This window comes from Palaemon carinicauda, chromosome 39 (assembly GCF_036898095.1).
Source record: "Palaemon carinicauda isolate YSFRI2023 chromosome 39, ASM3689809v2, whole genome shotgun sequence".
NCBI lineage: Eukaryota > Metazoa > Arthropoda > Malacostraca > Decapoda > Palaemonidae > Palaemon > Palaemon carinicauda.
Window position 1 is genome coordinate 19,534,089 of NC_090763.1, and position 20,338 is coordinate 19,554,426.

Below are 20,338 nucleotides of genomic sequence, written 5' to 3' on the forward strand. Positions count from 1 at the left end.
TTGTAATATACCCTAGGAAGCTGCCTTTAAGGAACTTCCATCAGGACGACATGGCTATCTTACCCAAAAATAGATTTTTCGCTTCGCTCAAAATCCGTTTATTGTCTAAAAGTTTACTTCAGCCGATGGTCCATTTCAAAATTGGACCACAAACTACGACTTGCTCATGGTTGACCTGAGTGAGGAAAAGAAAAAGAAGGCCTTCCCTAGAACCTTCTCTTGGACATTCATTGGTTGAGAGTTGAGAAAACTCTCTTAACCCATCTAGCCAGAATCATTTTTCTTTTTTTTTCTTTTTAGTAGACTGTAATGAATCCTGAAATTCGTCTTCTAAATCAGCTAATGGAACATCGATTCCCTGAATCGAATGAGTAGGAGACAAAACCTCGTCATTGTGACGGTTATCATCTTCCAAAATAATTCATCTTGTCTGGAAGAAATCTTGTGATGGATATCGTCCAGTTGCGAAGAAGTATCACGTTTAAGTTCGAGGGAGAGACAGGTTCTAGTGCTTCTAGCATAAAATCATCATGCTGTAAGGGAGCAACAACATCTGTAAACCCATGTAAGGGAAAATCTATGAACGCATGCTTCCAGCATTGTTGTATGTCAACAGCGTGAAGCGAGGGAGCGTTAGTTGTGCGTTCAGAAAATCGTGAAGGAGAGATAAAAAACTTGTTTATCCTGTTGCAAGGACAAGTCCCGACCCTATGAGCCCCTCATGGGTCTAGCTTGAGACTGTTGTATGTTTCCTTGAGAGGTATCAGTCTAATGCATGAGTCCCGAATGCCGTGAGTTTGCCGTGAGCCGTGAGGAAGCGCGTCCAGTCAATCGCAAAGAAGAGCCAAATGTTTGTCTACAGTGACGTGTGACAAAACCTGACTGCACGCGTCCAGTATATGTCCAGAATGCCACATGTATCCACTTTGCCGTGAGTTTACAGACTGCTGCATGCGTCCAGATTGCTGCGTCCACCATGGCATGTGTGTCTGCCGTGGTGTCTGCGTCTGCCGTGAGGGAGAGACCAGACTGCTGAATATCGTCAACAGTCGATACTTCTATGTATCGATTATTGTGAGAGATCTCCCCCGAGAGACCAGAATGGCGTCTGCGTCTACCGTGAAGGAGAGACCAGACTGGTGTCTGCGACTGCCGTGAGGAAGAGACCAGACTGCCGCATGCGTCTGTCCTAACGCTTGCCGCAACGCAAGCTGATCGCTGCGAGGGAGTGTTTCGCAGAGAGGTATCGTCAACTATCGATACTTGTATGTATCGATTGTTGTGAGAGATCTCTCCCGAGAGACCAGACTGGCGTCTGCGTCTGCCATGAAGGAGACCAGACTGGTGTCTGCGACTGCCATGAGGAAGAGACCAGACTGCCGCATGCGTCCGTCCTAACGCTTGCCGCAACACGAGCTGATCGCTGGGAGGGAGCGTTGCCGAGTATCGGAGAACTATGCTGTCCGATACTATCGGAGGACCATTTTCTTGGTCTATCGCTGTGCTTAGATTCTTTTAGGTGTATTTTTTCTGCCTGAGAATCGTAAGCGTCAACAGAGACGAAATAGACCTCTTTAATTCTGACATATCAGATATGAAATGAGCGTCGTGTGCTTTAACTGAACTATGTAGTGATCGCTGAGAGGTATCGTCAACTGTCAATACTGTACTTCTAGCGCGCCTTGTGCGCGATCTGAATCGTGTATCGATTGTTGAGAGAGATCCCCCCCCCCCCACTGAGAGACCAGACCGTCTTCTGCGTTTGTCGACAGGTAAGAGCCTGTCCAGGTGGTTAACAGGGGAAAGACCCTGTGACATTTCCCAATCTGGGGGCAGAAAAAGAAGTGTGTACTGACGTAAACTGAGCACCTTCTTCATCCGACGGACTATGCGTCTTACGCAATTGTTTCGGTGGTGACACGTAGTCTTAGTCCGAAAGGAACACCTTCGGTGAACACCAGTCACTGCAGGAGGGTTTTTTAGGAGACATACGTCTCTAGTGTGGTTTAGAACGTAGTGGTTGGCTCCAACCACGTCGCGATTTTTTGCGTCCGATGAAGACGCATACATTTTAACCTTGCTTTTACTATTAAGATGGAGCGATCTGTACATTGTTAACATGATCGTTCGAGAGGACGTTCGTTCGCTAATCAAGGTCTGTCATATCCTTTTGCCTTTCGACTTTCCTTCTCCCAAGGGGTTGGGGAGCATGGAAGAGGTCCTCGGCTGGGATTATGACGGACACGAACAAACGCACCCTCCACTGCACTGACACTGAACACTAGCACTTTTAATTGTTTCACATTAGATATTAATAGACCTACCCGTTACGAGAGATTATACTCTTTCGTCAAGGGCTAGAAAGAAAATACAATAGAATATGTGATTAATATTAGTATTTTCAAAATCGAAATATAAAATAACGATACCAGTAATTGTGAAAACAAAAAACGATTGACAAGAGTATTACTTATCGTAAATTGACTGCATTGCGTCATTATATGTGCCATTGAACACTAGCTCTTTAAACTTTTTCACATTACAGTTGATCATAATAGATCTGCCCGTAGCGAGAGAATATTCTCTTTAGTCAAGGGCCAGAATGAAAATACAATAGGATATATGAATAATATTAGTATTCTCAAAAGCGAAATATTAAATAACGATACAAGCATTGTGAAACAAAAATGATCGTTTAATATCTGACATCTCCCTTAGTCAACTACGAGTGTAAAATGACTGTACGCTCGAGAAAACTCTAAATCGAAAATTGACTAAGCGAAATATACTGATAGGACAAATATATACTTGAAAATAATATATTTCCCTACATTATAAACATACTTATGCTTATAAAGTTAATATTTTAAAAATTTCTTGCAAGAAAGAAAATAATTCATATAATGCAAGTCATACTAAGCGGATTACGTCACGACTGACTTCATAACAAAGACGGACTGAATTCCTACAAGGTAATCACATTCCGCTCTGCTAAGAGTTATGTTACAAAATGGTAACATCACAATGTTTAATGTAGAAAATGTCTTCCTGCCATTATAACTTTAAGAGTTGTTCGTTAATAAAGTAGGGAGAAAAAAAAAATCTTTGATCCCTCAATGTACGAGAAAGGAACGAAAACAAATACATACATGCTCCCTGTTAATTACAGTGCGGGAAGAAAGAGCAGCTTGAAAGCTGGTCTAGCCCAACAACCAAAGTTTAACAACAGAAGAGCCATTAATGGGTCTGGACATCTTTGAATGAAATCAAGTTGACTTAAACTGTCCAAGTTGGACCCGCAAAAAACTATCCTATACAATATCTTCGATAGTTGAAAGGGCAGCGAAAGCTATTAACAATAATCAGACAAAAGGTACTTCACCAAATTATAGAATAAAGTAATACTGTATATCCACGAAAAGAATTCCCGAGGTGTTGACACGATCAACGACAGAGAATTTCTGAAGATGTTGGGAATGGTTCTAATAAACTACGAGTGATGGCGCTCATGTATGACCACCTACTGTCATGGCGGCAATCGCCACGAATTTTTAATTTCTGTCCTGCCGCGTCGACACGAGGGATTTAAGCTTTATATACGTAACTACCCGGTAAGTATATTTGAAAACTAAAAACTTAAAGCCTTTCACACACTTCCCATACACTGGGGGAAGGGTCGGCCATATTCTCTCTCTCTATCATGGAAAATCCAGAGACCAAAAAAAAAACCAGGGTAAAAATTTTTCTCTCTTTTCAAAAAGTTTCTCTTGAAGATTTTTATTGTTTGAGAAAGTTGAAAGAATAACCAACCAGTCGAAAGCCAAAAACCATAAAACAAGTACTTCACCAATTGTTGAAAACTTGAGGTTAGCGCGAGCAAGGAACCAATGTTGACACCTAACTCGGCAGAGAAGAACTGGAGAACTTTGGAATAGTGATGGTATCCTGCCGAGTGGTGGCGCTAGTGAACACCCAGCAACCCAACCCCTCGATCGCTCGCAAGTTTTGAATTGGCTGCCGACTGTCGGAGATGTTAGCTATATATATATCCACCGGCTAAGTTAAATATTCAAAATATCGATACAAAGAGTAATACTGTAACGATAGACTGAGGACTGCGTAGCATAAATAAACTGAACGCTAGATAATCTTTAAAACAGATCGAAGATTATCCAAAGAAAGCATACCAAAAGGACAAAAATTTTCTTAAAATAACATAATCCTTTTATTTTATATAAATAAATACTCTGTAAGATAGTATTAACTTATCATTCTTTGTAGAAAAAGAAAGAAAATGTTATTTTCCTTAGTAAAATAAATTTTTGAATATACTTACCCGATGATCATATAGCTGCATCCCTGCTGCCCGACAGAAAAAACCTACGGGAGGAATACGCCAGCGATCGCTATACAGGTGGGGGTGTACATCAACAGCGCCATCTGTCAAGTAGGTACTCAAGTACTCGATGTCAACAACGAACCAATTTTCTCCTCTGTCCCACTGGTTCTCTATTGGGGAGGAAGGGTGGGTCCTTTAATTTATGATCATCGGGTAAGTATATTCAAAAATTTATTTTACTAAGGAAAATAACATTTTTCAATATCAAACTTACCCGATGATCATATAGCTGATTCACACCCAGGGGGGTGGGTAGAGACCAGCATAACAAGTTGACATTATGAGCTAAGTATTCCGTATTTCATTTTAGCAGTTATTCAAAATAACAAGCATAAAATAAATAAGTACCTGGTAAGGAAGACGACTTGAACAATTACTCTGCCTTTTTAAGTACGTCTTCCTTACTGAGCCTCGCGATCCTCATAGGATGCTGAGCGACTCCTAGGAGCTGAAGTATGAAGGGTTGCAACCCATACTAAAGGTCCTCATCAAAACCTCTAATCTAGGCGCTTCTCAAGAAATGATTTTGACCACCCGCCAAATCAAGTAGGATGCGAAAGGCTTCTTAGCCTTCCGGACAACCCAAAAATATTTCAAGAGAAAGATTAAAAAGGTTCTGGAATTAGGGAATTGTAGTGGTGGAGCCCCCACCACTACTGCACTCGTTGCTACGAATGGTCCCAGAGTGTAGCAGTTCTCGTAAAGAGACTGGACATTCTTAAGATAAAAGACGCGAACACTGATTTGCTTTTCCAATAGGTTGCGTCGAATATATTTTGCAGAGATCTATTTTGTTTAAAGGTCACGGAAGTTGTGACAGCTCCAACTTCGTGTGTCCTTACCTTCAGCCAAGCTTGGTCTTCCTCATTCAGAAGGGAATGAGCTTCTCGTATTAACAGTCTGATAAAAATAGGATAAAGAATTCTCTGACATAGGCAAAGATGAATTCTTAACTGAACACCATAAAGCTTCAGACGGGCCTCGTAAAGGTTTTAAAATAGAACTTAAGAGCTCTTACAGGACATAATACTCTTTCTAGTTCATTTCCAACCATACGATAAGTTTGGAATATCGAACGATATTGGTCAAGGCCGAGAAGGCAGCTCGTGTTTGGCTAGAAAACCAAGATGTAGAACATGTAGCCGTTTCGGATGAGAATCCGATGTTCTTGCTGAAGGCATGAATCTCACTGACTCTTTTAGCTGTGGTTAAGCATATCAGGAAAAGTCTTAAAGGTGAGATCTTTCAGGGAGGCTGATTGAAGTGGTTCGAACCTGTCTAACATAAGGAATCTTAGAACCACGTCTAAATTCCAACCAGGTGTAACCAAACGACGCTCCTTCGTGGTCTCAAAAGACTTAAGGAGGTCCTGTAGATCTTTATTGTTGGAAAGATCTAAGCCTCTGTGACGGAAGACTGATGCCAACATGCTTCTGTAACCCTTGATAGTGGGAGCTGAAAGAGATCGCTCTTTCCTCAGATATAAGAGGAAGTCAGCTATTTGAGTTACAGAGGTACTGGTCGAAGATACGGATACTGACTTGCACCAGTTTCGGAAGATTTCCCACTTCGATTGGTAGACTCTAAGGGTGGATGTTCTCCTTGCTCTAGCAATCGCTCTGGTTGCCTCCTTCGAAAAACCTCTAGTTCTCGAGAGTCTTTCGATACTCTGAAGGCAGTGAGACGAAGAGCGTGGAGGCCTTGGAGTACCTTCTTTACGCGTGGCAGACGTAGCAGGTCCACCCTTAGGGGAAGAGTTCTGGGAACGTCTACTAGCCATCGAAGTACCTCGGTAAGTTATTCTCTCGCGAGCCAGAGGGAAGCAACTAGTGTCAACTTTGTCCCTTCGTGAGAGGCGAACTTCTGCAGTACCTTGTTGACAATCTAGAACGGAGGGAATGCATATAGATCTAGATGAGACCAATCTAGTAGAAAGGCATCTAAAAGAACTACTGCTGGGTCCGGGATAGGTGAGCAAAGTATTGAGAGCCTCTTGGACATCGAGGTTGCGAAGAGATCTATGGTTGGCTGGCCCCAGGTGACCCAAAGTCTCTTGCATACATCCTTGTGGAGGGCCCAATATGTTGGAATTATTGTCCCTTCCTACTGAGACAATCTGCTAAGACATTCAAGTTGCCTTGGAAGAAACTTGTTACTAGTGAAAAGTCTAGACCTGTTGAACAGGAGAGGAGGTCACTTGCGAACTCGTACCATGTCAGAGAGTAGGTCCCTCCTTGCTAGGAGATGTACATCAAAGCAGGGAGTTGTCCGTGTTCACCTCCACTACTTTGCCTTGAAGGAGAGACCTGAAGCTTTTCCAGGTCAGACGTACTGCCAGAAGCTTCTTGCAGTTGAAATGCATTGTCCTTTGACTCGAGTTCCATAATCCCGAGCATTCCCTACCGCCTAAGGTCGCACCCCAGCCTACGTCCGATGCGTCTGAGAAGAGAACGTGGTTGGGAGTCTGAACAGTCAGGGGAAGACCCTATCAAAGGTTGATAAAGTCCTTACATCAAGTCAGACCAGACTTATCTTCCGGAAACCGGGATCGAGACCGCTTCTAGCGTCTTGTCCTTTTCCAGTGAAGAGCTAGATGAAACCGAAGAGGACGGAGGTGTAGTCTTCCAAGTGACACCAATTGAACCACGGATGACAGTGTCCTAACCAGACTCATCCACAGCCTGACAGGGCCGTGTTCCTTCTTCAGCATCTTCTGGATGGATAGCAGGGCTGGGGGTTGATCGTCTTGTTCAGCCATGTCCTCATCAGAGGGTTCCTCATCCGAAACTGATGAGGAAACGGCAACGGAGTGGGCAACGTCTGACTCGCTGAATCCGGTCGCACTGGTGGATGCGTGACGGAGCCGGACACAAGATCATGGTACTGCTGCACAGTCTGTGAACTGTCAACCATGGGGAAGCGAGGAAGTACAGCGACAACCCGAAACTGTCTAGATGTCTGGGTTGTGCAGACAACCCCTTATCGGGTTGCTGAGGTTGCCGCACTGCGTCACAACAAGTCACCTCTGCTGGTTGTTGAACGTCTTCCCAGTGACACACTGAACGTCCACAACCACCTCCGAGAGTCGCTTAACGTCACCGTGCGACTGGCAACCCACACTGGGTCGCACCGGTGGAGGAACCATCTCAACTGGCGGACGTGAGTAGGATACCTCAGCGTCAACAGGGCGTACAACCAACCGGTAGGAAGGTTGTTGGCAAGAAGGTTCTTCTCCGTAAAAAATCCTCTATCAAGGACTAAGCTTGGACTGCATGTCTTGCAACAAAGCCCAAGGTCTATGGGAGCAGGTGTGGCAACAGACGGGGTTAGCGACTGAAGCGGAACCATTTACCCTCCCTGGAAGCATGTTATGCTTTAATTAGAGTCCATAGGAGGCTAAGCAGCTTAAGGCTCCTCTCCAAATGACAGAGTCCTCAAGGGAATATCAGAAGGAGGGAGAACAGCACTTTCTCATCTACAGGAACCATGTCCGAGAAAAGCTAGGTTATCTCAGTGAGGGTTTCACTGGTGCATAAGCAGCAGACCAGAAGGCAACGTTAAGAAACTGCTTGACAGTCTGTGAACTGTCAAAAACTGAACTGTCAACCCCAACAGGTGCGTGAGGACATACAGCACTGGTGTATTAGTAGCACACCAGAAGGCAACGTCATGTAACTGTTTGACAGTCTGTGAGTTGGCAACAACCAAAGCTGTGTGGGGAAGCCTCAACTCCTGACTGACTAGTTTGCTGCGGGCAAGTGGCGGTAACCACAGTGTGTTGCGGAGGCTGACACACCGTGTCAAAACACGGCAGCTTGTGGTAGCTCACGCACGGCAACGGAGTGCTCCGTGTGTCTGTGGGAGTCAGCATGCGTCTGGCAGGGTCGACTGCGCATGGATGGAGGAGCTCTCACAACAAGAGTGTGGGAGCATGCAGCCATGCCGGGCGCACAACCGTGGCAGGCTGTAGGCCAACGGGTGCATCGTCAACCTTCTCCGCAGTCGGAGTGTGGGAGCTGGCAACAACAAAAGCGGAGTGCTGGTGCGTGGGAGGGACTGCCGTGGGTTGCGGAGCATGCCGCATTGCGGCAAAACACGGCAGCTTGACAGCACCTTCCCACTGCTGATGCGGTAGCTCACGCAGGGTGCAGCATGAACATGCGTCTGGCAGGATCGACTGCGCATCGGTGGTGGAGCTCTCACAGGTGGAGTGTGGGAGCAGGCAGCCGCAGTATCTGCTGAGCGCACAACCGTGGCAGGTTGTAGGTTAACAGGTGCAGTGTCAACCTTCTCAGCACGATACTCCTGCATGAAGGAAGCAAGCTGAGACTGCATATCTGCAGCATGGACCACTAGGGTCTATAAAAGACGGCAACAAACGGAGCTACTGTCCGTTGTGACTGAGGGTCTAAAACAGCTGGTGCGGCAACAGACGGAGTTACTGCCTGTTGCGGTACCACCTTGCCTCTCTCGGAAGGTGTGCAGTCGTCAGATGACTGCAGCGAGTCCGAACTGACCCAGTGGCTACACCTAGGCCGTTGGACTTGCGCGGAAGGGACCGACTTGCACTTAAAAGCTGCAAGATTTGGTCCATGGTTTCTGCGAGAAACCTCTTCCGCAGACGAGGAATAAATGGGCTCTCTCGTCTTTGTGTGGGTGGGGTGATCACGTCGGCAACGTGTGTAGATACACCCGAAACCACGGAGGGAAACGTCTGTTCGTCGATCAAGGCCTGTGGAACCCATAAGTCCTTCGACATTACTTCTCCCCTGGGCTTGGGAGCTTGTAAGAGGTATCGGACTAGGTGAACCACTGGCACGAACAGACGAACCCTCGAACGCAACACTGTAACACTTTGCGCATATCACTTTATCACTTTTGATTTTCTGTTAGCACTTATTTCACTGAAATCGAAACTTTAACTGATTTCTATCTGAAACACGCAATCCTATCCTTCATTAAAAGGTAGTAATTGCGAAAACAGTTTTACAATGCAACAGAAAAACATAATTAAAGATAAAGAATTCAGTGGCTGGAAAAGAGACTAAACACTAGATCAAATAAACTACGTTTAAAATCTCTCACCGCATAAAGCCTGGGAACAAGAATAAAACTCTAGAAACGTTTTACCTTCTTCCCCTACAGCGACTAGGGAGAAGAGTAAAAAAACGAGAACAACGTTACCCGCTTGAACGAAACGTTTATTCTCCTCTCTCTCCCTCCGTCTCTATCTCTCTCTCTCTTCTCTCTTGACTTAGAACCTGAGAGAAGAGCCCAATTATATATCGTTAAAACATATTATTAAAAAGTTCCTTTATTTAGAATTTAAACTATTTAAGCTAAGAAAGAATGAACGAAACGCTAGAATCGGTTAACTCTTACTGCAACGTGAAACCGTGAAAAAATCTCTCTCTATCGTAACGATAGAGCGCATGTTGAACGTTCTGAACGTCAACAACTGCGGAGACAAAACTAAACGTTAGTTCATCTTTGAAAACAGTACGAGACTATCAAAGAAATTCTTTCAAAAACATTAAAATTAAAAAAGGTATAAATTCTTAAAAGGTAAATACGATATGACGGGCTCAAAGTTAATTAACTTCGGTTCCAAGTAAGGACCGCCTACTATTAGGAAAGGTCGCATATAAACAAACATAAAAATTAATTTTATAAGTTTGTAATAAATGGAAAGTTAATCGAAGAGGCCTATAAAGGCGGAGAGTTATAAAATAAATAGATCTATAACTTGTTAAGCAAAATTACCAAAAACCTAAACACACTTCCGTCTAAGGGAAGGGTCGGCCATTTAAAAGTGAAAGAGAGTTCATACTCTCTTCGTCACCATAATTAAATCTATCCAAAACGAGTTCAAGTTTTGAAATGAAGATAAAACCCCTGCATAGCGAAAGCTCAAAACTGGAATAGTGTACTTCACCAAATCGTTGTGAAAACAAATCCAGTTAGGGACGGCGTATTTAGTAGGTCTTGCCTGTGGCACGACAGAGGGAAAATTGGTTCGTTGTTGACATCGAGTACTTGAGTACCTACTTGACAGATGGCGCTGTTGATGTACACCCCCACCTGTATAGCGATCGCTGGCGTATTCCTCCCGTAGGTTTTTTCTGTCGGGCAGCAGGGATGCAGCTATATGATCATCGGGTAAGTTTGATATTGAAAAATGCAAGTCATACTCAAGCTTACGTCATATGACTGTGACATCATCAATGAGGCGAGGTGTTTACCTATCACCATAATGCTTTCGTTAGTTTAAAATAGGTTGAAAAATTTCTAATCCTACCTTTTAAGCTATAACATAGCGATAAAATATCAAACAAAACCAAATAAGCAAATGCTAAAACCCGTATATAAGAGTACATCACCAATATACTGCTAAAATCCAGGTTAATCACGAGTGAATTCCTTCTATGTTGCCAGTGTGGTGGCAGAAGAAAATCTGGTGCTGGGAGGAATAGTTTGGCCTAGCTACTGTGGTGGCGCTAGTGTATACTGTACCTGGCATATCTATGCGATTGCTGCGAGTTTTTGAATTTCTGCCGGACAGAAGAATAAAGCTATTGTTATATAACCAGCAGGTAAGTTTAAATGTTTAAAAATAAATATTTCCTATATAAACTATATAAACTTTAACAAAACAAGAGGAAGTGTCCCTTCAAGCAAAAGAACTCTAACCCACGACAGTGGAAAACCATGGTACAGAAGCTATGGCACTACCCAAGACTAGAGAACAATGATTTCATTTTGGAGTGTCCTTCTCCTAGAAGAACTGCTTACCATAGCTAAAGAGTCTCTTCTACCCTTACCAAGAGGTAAGTAGCCACCGAACAAATACAGAGCAGTAGTTAACCCCTTGAGCGAAGATTTGTTTAGTAATCTCTGTGTTGTCAGGTGTATGAGGACAGAGGACAGAATCTGTAAAGAACCGGCCAGACTATTCGGCGTATGTATAGGCAAAGAGAAAGAACCGTAACCAGAGAGACGGATCCAATGTACGTAGTACTGTCTGGCCAGTCAAAGGACCCCATAACTCTCTGGCGGTAGTATTTCAACGGGCGGCAGGTGCCTTGGCCAACCTACTACGTACTTCATAGTACCTTCTCTGCTTGACGAAAGGAGGAGGGAGGAGTTTCATTAAATCGTTGGTCTGTAAGGACTGAAAACCTCTGGCAATCTGTGCGAAGGCTTTCTTTCTGGCACCCTTCAACACCCTCAACCAGAGAAGAGGTGCGCTGGTTTTGGCAGTTTCGGGGTAACATACAGAAGGTCCAAGACGATGTCCTTACCTTCAAGTTGTGCAGTAGAAGGATCGTTCAGTCCGTTAATAGCCCTGATAAACACCAGGGATTGCCAAAATGCATGGTCCGTCTCCTTTTGCTCTTATACCGAGATCATGGGGCTACCTACTCTCACAAGTGTGTTTTCCTGTTCATAACCTTTCTCGAGGTCTTCCATCCACGAGCTCTCATCCATAGTAGTCCAGCTTGGGTCGTTGTAGTTGTCATGGTGCCTTGTAGAGTCTTTCAACATCAAGGAAAGCTCCTTTTCAGCCGTCATTGTCTCAGAGCATGTCGAGCTTGGCACTCTTTCTTGAACCGGTGCCATCATCCTCGATGACCAGTTCTTGGGCACCATCTTGGAATCCTTACTTTCCTTTTGGTTGTAGGACCTCTGCGAATAGGTTAAGTCTTTCCGAGCTCTCTTTCTTCCTGGCGGACTAGAAGTACACTTGGGAGGAGAGACGTTAGAAGGCTGGTCTGCTTCTGTAGAGAGAACGGACTGGACTGTTAGAGCAGTCTCAATCGGAGACAAACAGTAAGATTTCGTTAATGAGATCTCAAGGCCTTGCTGGTTCATTGGTGAAAGGTGTCAACTGGGGGAGGAGTTAGTTGCCTATGCCACCTCTCCTTCTTTCTAGGGATCATCGGAGTTAGCTTCAACTTCGAGTAGTCCTGCTGCAGCATGCCAAAATCTGTAGGAGGATTACGTACCTTAGATCGTATCGGCGACAATACCATAGGAGCCTGTCGTTCCTGCTGTTGAGCAGGAACTGAACTCCTCCTCCACAGATCAGATGGAGGAGAGGTGAACTTCAAGGCACTTGAAGCCTCCAGCAGGATCTGCAGTGCTGGTCAAAGCTGCGGCTACTGAGTCTCTACCCAAGGGAACCAGCTAAGTACCTGTAATTGCCTACTGGACTGCCTTGAACAACTCATGGAACCAGGGCATGTCCTTTCTGAACAAAGGAATGGTCGTTGGGGCCCCGTGAGGAAGCTCACGTTCCGCAGTTTGTCAGTGAGGGGTTCGGGCTGATCTGTCCTTTTTCGGGGAAGTGCTTGCAATTACTCAAGTGAATGCATACTGGCATGGTGTCGCAATCTGTCTTGGAGGAACGAATAGGTGTTCATGGATGAGCAACTGTACATATCACAGCTCTCAGCGAGAGCAATCGCTTATCCTGGCGGACAGGGAGTCGCGAGTAGGAACTCTCTCATATGTGATCGTGGGCCACTGCATTGTTATGTGCTGCTACGTGGCCGCACGTTTTTGCATGGCCACGAGTTTCTGCGTGGTCGCATGTCGCTGTGTTGCTGCATTGTTGCACGCTGCTGCATGGTCATGAGATGAAGCGTTGTCTTGAGCTGAATTGTGGTCGTCTGCTGGAACCTAGTTGCGAGCTGTTAGACTGTGCGGTCTCGTCATCGAGGACTCTACAGGTCATTGTTTGTGCAATCGCTCTGAATCACGTCGATTATTTAGGTAGTGTCTACTGCCATTATTGTGAGTTGGTGATGACGAACGCTGGCCGTTGTCAGTGAGTGCTCCTGGAACCCTCTGGTCAAAGGTCGTCTGTTCACATTGTCGTTAAAGCTGCATCACTAGTCAAAACTCCCGCAGGAGAGTGGCGAGAGCTCCCGCAACAGGAACTGGCCGAGTCAAGCTGAAAGAATGAGTGGAAGTGGATAGGCGAGACGAATGAGCTGGACGAGTGAAGGTTGATAATCACAATACGCTGAACTCACCAGCGAAGTATCGCAGCTGCAAACAGCCTAAACGCTACCTCGTCATCTCGTTCCAATGAACTCCACTCCGAGAGGATAGAGAAAGCCATAGACAAGTCATCCTGCGTGTGGAACAATCACTCAAGAAAAGATCAAACCCACGAGCTGGATAGGTGTTCCTTGAGAGGAGCAGGAACATGTTTCGGACTTTACAACCTCTTCCCGTGCTGAGCTAACTCAGAACGAGGGAGAACAGCACACCGAAAGGCAAGACCAAGATCAAGCTCTAGGTTGGCCGCAAGCGGCCTTCTCGAAGAAGACGGTAACGGGGCAGGAAAGAGACTGCCACAGGTCAGGAAACTAGAGACTCTGCTTCTGCAAAACCTTTGGAATCTCTAAGAGGGAGACTGAGGTCAATCTCTGAGGACACCAGTTTACCCTTCTTCTGTACCCCTACCCACAGTAGCTCTAGAAGACCTTCCTTCTACGGGGGACCAGCAATCCCTAAGGAAGGCCACAACTGGAGTACGTCGTCAACGGAAAACTACCCATGAGGCAGAGGGCAGCACCCCAATGACCCCGAAGGAGACGAATCCCTTTTTAACTTCTTTCGTCATCTACAAATCTCTCCCATTGGGAGAATAGCCCCTCCCAACATTCTGCGCAGGTAACCTCCTGCGTGCATGGGCATCCTCTGCGGGGTGGGCACAGGCAGGGAGTGAGGGTCGGTCTCAATCGGAGACATTAAGGTGGTGCATTTGTGCCCTTCAGGTCCAAGATAAGTCGTGTCGGCCTAAAACAGCACACTCACACCTGAAAAGAAAAAGAAGAAACAAAACAGATTAGTGAATAACCAATCAAAAAGATTACGTGGTAGAGACACACAACGTCCACTCTCAACCGGGACAAAAGCAAAAGTGATGAGAGAACATGGGTGTGTGCATGAGCGGGATAGAAGGGACTACCCCTAACCACACCCTAACTAACGGTGGGTTAGTTATGCCTCACTAAAAGTCTTATGGGTTGTCTTCCAGCTTTGCTGAAAGTATATTCCCTAGAAAAGAGTGAAATGGTTTGTATTAGTGACGGAACAATTATGATTTAAAGAAATGGCTTTTAGAGTCGGAGCACCCTGAACATAGGCTGATGAGTTCAAATAAGTTGTACTTTTTCAATAATTGTGCTTTAATTCACTGAAACAAACACAGAAAGTTTAATTCCACTGACAAAAAGGGCATCATGTGCTACATTTCTATGGTGATTGGGTGTGAAAACCTTACAACTATACAACAAATTACTGTAATCATAATCAAATACTGTACTGTGCCATACTCCCAATTCACTCAGCAGATACCATACAAATCTTTGAAAATAATTTACCCATTTTCTTTCCCATATCCCCTCATACAGCACTATATACTCAATGGCTATGCCCAACAAAGAATTTTACAAGATATATTCACCTGTAGCTTTCCAGACTCAGTAACTTTTCACCATTGATGCAATCATCAACATATTTAGTGCTGAACACATCAAATGCATTTGATGTTTTCTTCAACTCTGGTGGAATAAGGCGTATAGTGTGATGTCCTCCCGTTACAGATGTCAGTCTACCTCCATGACCCTTAAAACATGGAATACAATAGTGTAAGCAAAGGATAGTCAAATTTACTTGCATGGAAAATTCTGACACTGATGACAAAGCACTGAATTTATAGATGCTGGTAAAACTGATGACAAAAATGATTTTAACAAAATACAGGTCAGTTTTCATTTACAGTATAACATAATTCTAATAATCTACATTGCTAAAAAATTATACAAAATAAATTCTAAAACTAAGGCACATGTAGATTTAATCATCCTTTAACATATCCAAGAATCAATTTCAAGTTTATGGATTTTTAGTTATTGCATAATCCTTCCATCATTAACTTTTACTAAATACAGTTACTGGGCTCCACAGGGCACTAGAAGAATTTCATGACCCAGGCCTACATGGCTTAGGACTATAAAGCGCAAAGTAGGAGATGATGAAAGTAGAAGTATTGAATTAAAAGCTCAAGACAGAGACGACTGGCGAAATCAAACCAAGGCCCTACCAACAGTCCAGCGCACGACCATCTTGGCGCTCACAATCAGTCTCTCGGGCCCCTTAGGCTTCAACAGAGACAACAATTGCCTGCGCGACCAAACCCAGATCCTCTCCCTAAGGGTAGGATTGTGCCGATCTTGCCTGTAGGGAAGCCTCCCTCAGACAAGAGGGTTAGGAAACCTGCCAAGGTTCCTAAATCCAAGGAGCAGTACCTTCCTAAGGACCTCCCCCTTAGTTCCTCGGGAGCCCATGAGCCCCCGTGGCTTAGCACCATATTCGATGTAATGCGCCAAGCCATGATAGGAGTCTTTCCCCGCTCCCAGTCCTTAGGTGACACACCTAGGATCCCTTTATCGCCTCCTCTCTTCCCAGGGTCCTCTCCTCCCTCCGATCCTAGGAAAGTTCGGAAGATTCCGCACAGGCGGGTCCTTCTGGCAAGGGGAGATGGTCATCCCCTCACAAAAGACATCTGGAGGAGATTAGGCATGAACCTCAGGGTAGCCCCCTGCAGTTTAAGACGCCACACGCCAGACTTCTCAGTGAAAACTTTCATAAGTTTTTTCAGATCAACAGAATGACGAAAAGAAATAGAGTCTTCGTCTCCTGAAACTTCCTCAAACTTCATAGGAGAAAGCTGACCTTCGATGTCCTTCTCTGGTAAAGTTCCTGTGGGAGCAACAGTGTTGAGAGCAATATCCTTCTCAAGAAGATCCTGAATTCCTACAGCAACCAAAACTGGATCCTTACGTATATTATCAAGCGGGCGTGTTACTTGCCGCTCAGCCAAACGCTCGTGATCAACGCGATCGGAACTACTGTAATGAGTTCCTGAACATGAACTGCGTTAGAATCAGCGTTATCTCGAAGAGTGTAAGCCTCATCGTCATAATCAAGACTAACTTCTGAAGCGTCAGAAATATGGTAAGAAGTAGGGCGTTCAGGATCATGTTCTGAAAGGTGCTTGACGTCGCTTCCTGACGAGTGTTCAGCGCTGCGTACCGCTTGCCGCTCAACGACCTGTTTGGCTGTTTGTCGCCCGGTTACACGTCCTGGAGGACGTTCACTAAAGAATCTTGAAGAGCGGTAGGCGTCCTGAGAACTAGGACGTTCGACAGCCTGTTTCGCAAGACGTTTGACAGCCTGTTTCGCTGGACGTTCGCCAGCCTGTTTAGCAGGACTTTCAACTTCTCTCTTTGTAGGACGTTCAAGCACACGATCTGACTGAAGGACCTCTTTGCGCTTGATAGGACGTTCTGCGCCTCAAAGTAAAGCGCGTTCGACATTAGGGCTGTCAACTGCAGTCTAAGCTGATCATTCAGGATCACGTCCTAAAGGACGTTCAATGTAGCTAGCAGGAAGCTCGGAGCCTCGAATAGGAGGACGTTCGAGATCATGAACCACCGTGCGCTTAAGACTACGCTCAGGAACACGTCCAACAGGACATTTCATAACATGTTGAGCAGACCGCTCGCTGTCTCGATCCTGACAATAACTGTCATGTGTGTCCGCTTGAGGCTTGTCGCTACGTTGGTAGCTCTGCATGAACGAAGAGAGCCTGTTTTGCATCTCTTGTAGCATGACAAAGTTAGGATCTGAACGTTGCGATATTGGTGATGACACCACAACGTTCTCCTCATCGCTCAGGCGTACAGAGCGTCTGGATGGTGAAAACCAGTCTGAAGGCTGCATGGGAGCCTGTATCGAGGTTAAGCCTGGTCCTGACAACTGCTTAGTAGCGTCCAACGTCCTAGCAGGACATTTAGTCGGAGAACTTTCAAACGACTCTGGCGTATCCAAATGGCTACAGCCAGGCCGCGAACTAGCAGGACGTTGGTTGGCCTTATCAAAGGTCCTCATAAGAGGTGTGGAAGCAAGCTTCCAGCCTCTTTTAGGCAAAGCGTCATCCGAAGACAACGAGAACAACTTAACCTCACCTTTCCAATGGTGAGGGTGAACGTCCTGGGAAACGTCAACAGGTACGTTCGAGGGGACGTCTGCTCGTGTTTTAAAGCCTCTCGTCTCCTTTCGCCATTCGACATTCCTTTCCCCAGGGGTTGGGGAGCTTGGAAGAGGTCTAGGACTAGAAGGACAACAGACGCGAGCAGGCACACCCTCCACAGCACTTAACTTCACTGCACTTTTTGCACTTTCGCCCTTCAACTACTTAACGTCGGACATAAGCTGAGTTCTGTCCGCCGCAAGCGATTCCACTTTAGCGCCCAGTGCTTGAATAGCAACCAACATGTCTTTGAGCGTAGGCTCATTAGCAGTTACAGTAGCGGGATCAGGATCTACCACTACAGGGGAAGGAATAGGGTTAGTGACATGGGAAGACGAAAAGTCTTTAGAAGAACGAGAACTTCGTCTCAATCTATCCCTTTTGAGTTTACGTCTATAAAGGTCAAACTCAATCCATTCATGCTCTGATAAAAGAACAGACTCATCACAACGATCCCCCAAATCACATTCTTTACCTCTGCAAGTAACGCAGAGAGAATGGGGATCAAGAGAAGCTTTAGCCATTCGGGTCTTACACCCACTCACACACAACCTAAAAGTTATAAGGGGGGTGGCCATTTTGAAAAATTTAAAAGAGAAATCAAACAAGAAAGGGTCAGAATTTTCTAAAATGTTATTTTCATAATAAAATAAATTTTTGAATATACTTACCCGCTGGTTATATAAGAATGGCTAAAGTCCCTGACGCTCGGCAGGAAATTCAAAATCTTGAGCGGCTATCGCAGATATGCCAGGTGTACACTAGCGCCCTCGCGGTATTACAGGTAGAACTATACCCAACTTCTTCAGATTTTCCATGCCCCATGGTCTCTGGGTTTTTAACTTATATAACCAGCGGATAAGTATATTCAAAAATTTATTTTATTATGAAAATAACATTTTTAAATATAAAACTTACCCGCTGGTTATATAAGAATGGCTGATTGGCACCCTTGGTGGTGGGTTAGAGACAGCTACATAATTGGAAATTCACTTAAGAGTTACATAAACCACTTAAGAGGTTCTCACCTGATAAGGAAGCTAACAGCAATGCTCTGCCTCATTTTGTCTGCTATCCTTAGAAGATCCAGCAGTCCACCCAGGGAGCTGATGATCTCTAGGAGCTGTCAAACGGTTCAATAACCTATAACATGACAGGACCTCAACTAATACCCTTCTTCCGGGCACTCTCTAGAAACAAAATGACCACCTGACTAGATCAAAGATTGCCGAAGATTGTCGACCAATCTTCACGTACAATCATAAAAAAAACATATATAACAGTTCCAAGAGAAGAACAGGGGTACTAGGAATTTAGGGAAATATAGTAGTGAATGTCTCACCTACTACTGCACTCGTTGTTATGAGTGATCCCAAAACGTAGACGTCCTCATAAAGAGACTGGATACAGTCTAAGAAATGCAAGGCGAATACAGGATTACCCCTTCACAAGGCTGTATACGCGATGCTTTGCAGAGAACAGATTAGTTTAAAAGTTACAGAAGCTCCTACAGCTCTAACTTCATGAGTCTTTGCTTTTTCGACATGTTATGATCTGTCACACAACAATATGAAAGAACTCTTGTAATTAAAGTCTATACTAGACGATAGAGCGTTTTAGACATAGATAGCGCAGGCTTCTTGACCGTGCACCAAAGAGTCATGAATAGACTCTTAACTTCTTTGGTCCTGTCCCGATAAAACTTCGTCGTTTTAACCGGGTAAAACACTCTTTGCAGCCCTTCACAACCCAAATTCGAGAGGATAGAGATCCCAAAAGATCTAGGCCATGGATGAGAAGGACGTTTGTTAATGATCAAGAATCCAGGTTGCAAGGCGCCTATGGCTTAACCATTGTGAAGACCATGTTCTTGCTAAAAGATTGAACTTCACTGACTCTCAACTATGGTAGACTTACTCAGAAAGTCTCCAAAGTTGGGCCTTAAAAAAGAAACCAATTGTAAAGGCTCGGATCTGTCACTGCCGCGAAATTCCTGAAACGACCCCTAAATTTCAGGCTGGCGCATCTTGCTGACACTTCCAAGTCATCTCAAATGATCTGAGAAGATCTATAAGGTCTTTATTTGATAGATCCAATCTTCTGCGTCTGCAGACAGCTGTCCGCATACTCCTGTACCCCTTGATGGTCGAGGAGGAAAAAAAATGTGTTTTCTTCCAAGGTCTAAGAAGGAACAGGCCGCTTGTCTTAGAGTTACCAAATGAAGAGCCCTTTAGCTCTACACCACTCCATAAAATACCCTATTTGGGTTGCAAAACCTTGAGGCAAAGGTCCCTTGTACAAGCGATAGCCTCAGCTGTCTCCTTCGAATAACCTCTTGATCATAGGGGTTTTCCGAAATACTGGAGGCAGCTAGACCTAAAGCTTGATGGTTTAAAATAAAGCATTCGTGATCCTGACACAGGAAAAAATGGACTGATGACATGCTTCCAGCAAGCACCCAGCATGGTCACAGCATGGGTCCAGTATGGTTCCAGCCTGCTGTATATGATCAACATGTTGTGAGAGAGTGAGTCAAGATCTAGACCTCCTCCCAAAACGCATCTAGATCAGTCGCAAGAAACCGATACTGAAGCTAGGCTTGCTGAAAAGAAGCATCAACAACATGAACCTTATGCTGTGAAGTTAAGACCTGATTGTGTGTACCAACAAATGTTCAACACACTTAAAGCCAAAGCTTGACGCGAGAAAGAGTTAGCTGTGAGGTGAGAGCGACGCGAAGGAAAGACAACAGTCTGTCCATACTGCTGTGAGCAAAAGACTAGACTGTATACGTCTAATATGCGACTATAATGTCGCATGTGCTTGCA

The 20,338-nt window shown here is 44.8% G+C and overlaps 1 protein-coding gene across 1 annotated transcript in view; it reads right to left on the reverse strand.

Annotated features, from left to right (window-relative positions):
- The window catches only part of LOC137631060 (uro-adherence factor A-like), a 264,160-nt gene that overhangs the window by 219,477 nt on the left and 24,345 nt on the right, over nt 1-20,338 (reverse strand). Inside the window, exon 2 of the mRNA XM_068362655.1 lies at nt 14,880-15,040. Within this exon, the coding sequence (XP_068218756.1) occupies nt 14,880-15,040 (161 nt within the window). The remainder of the gene's footprint in view (nt 1-14,879; nt 15,041-20,338) is intronic.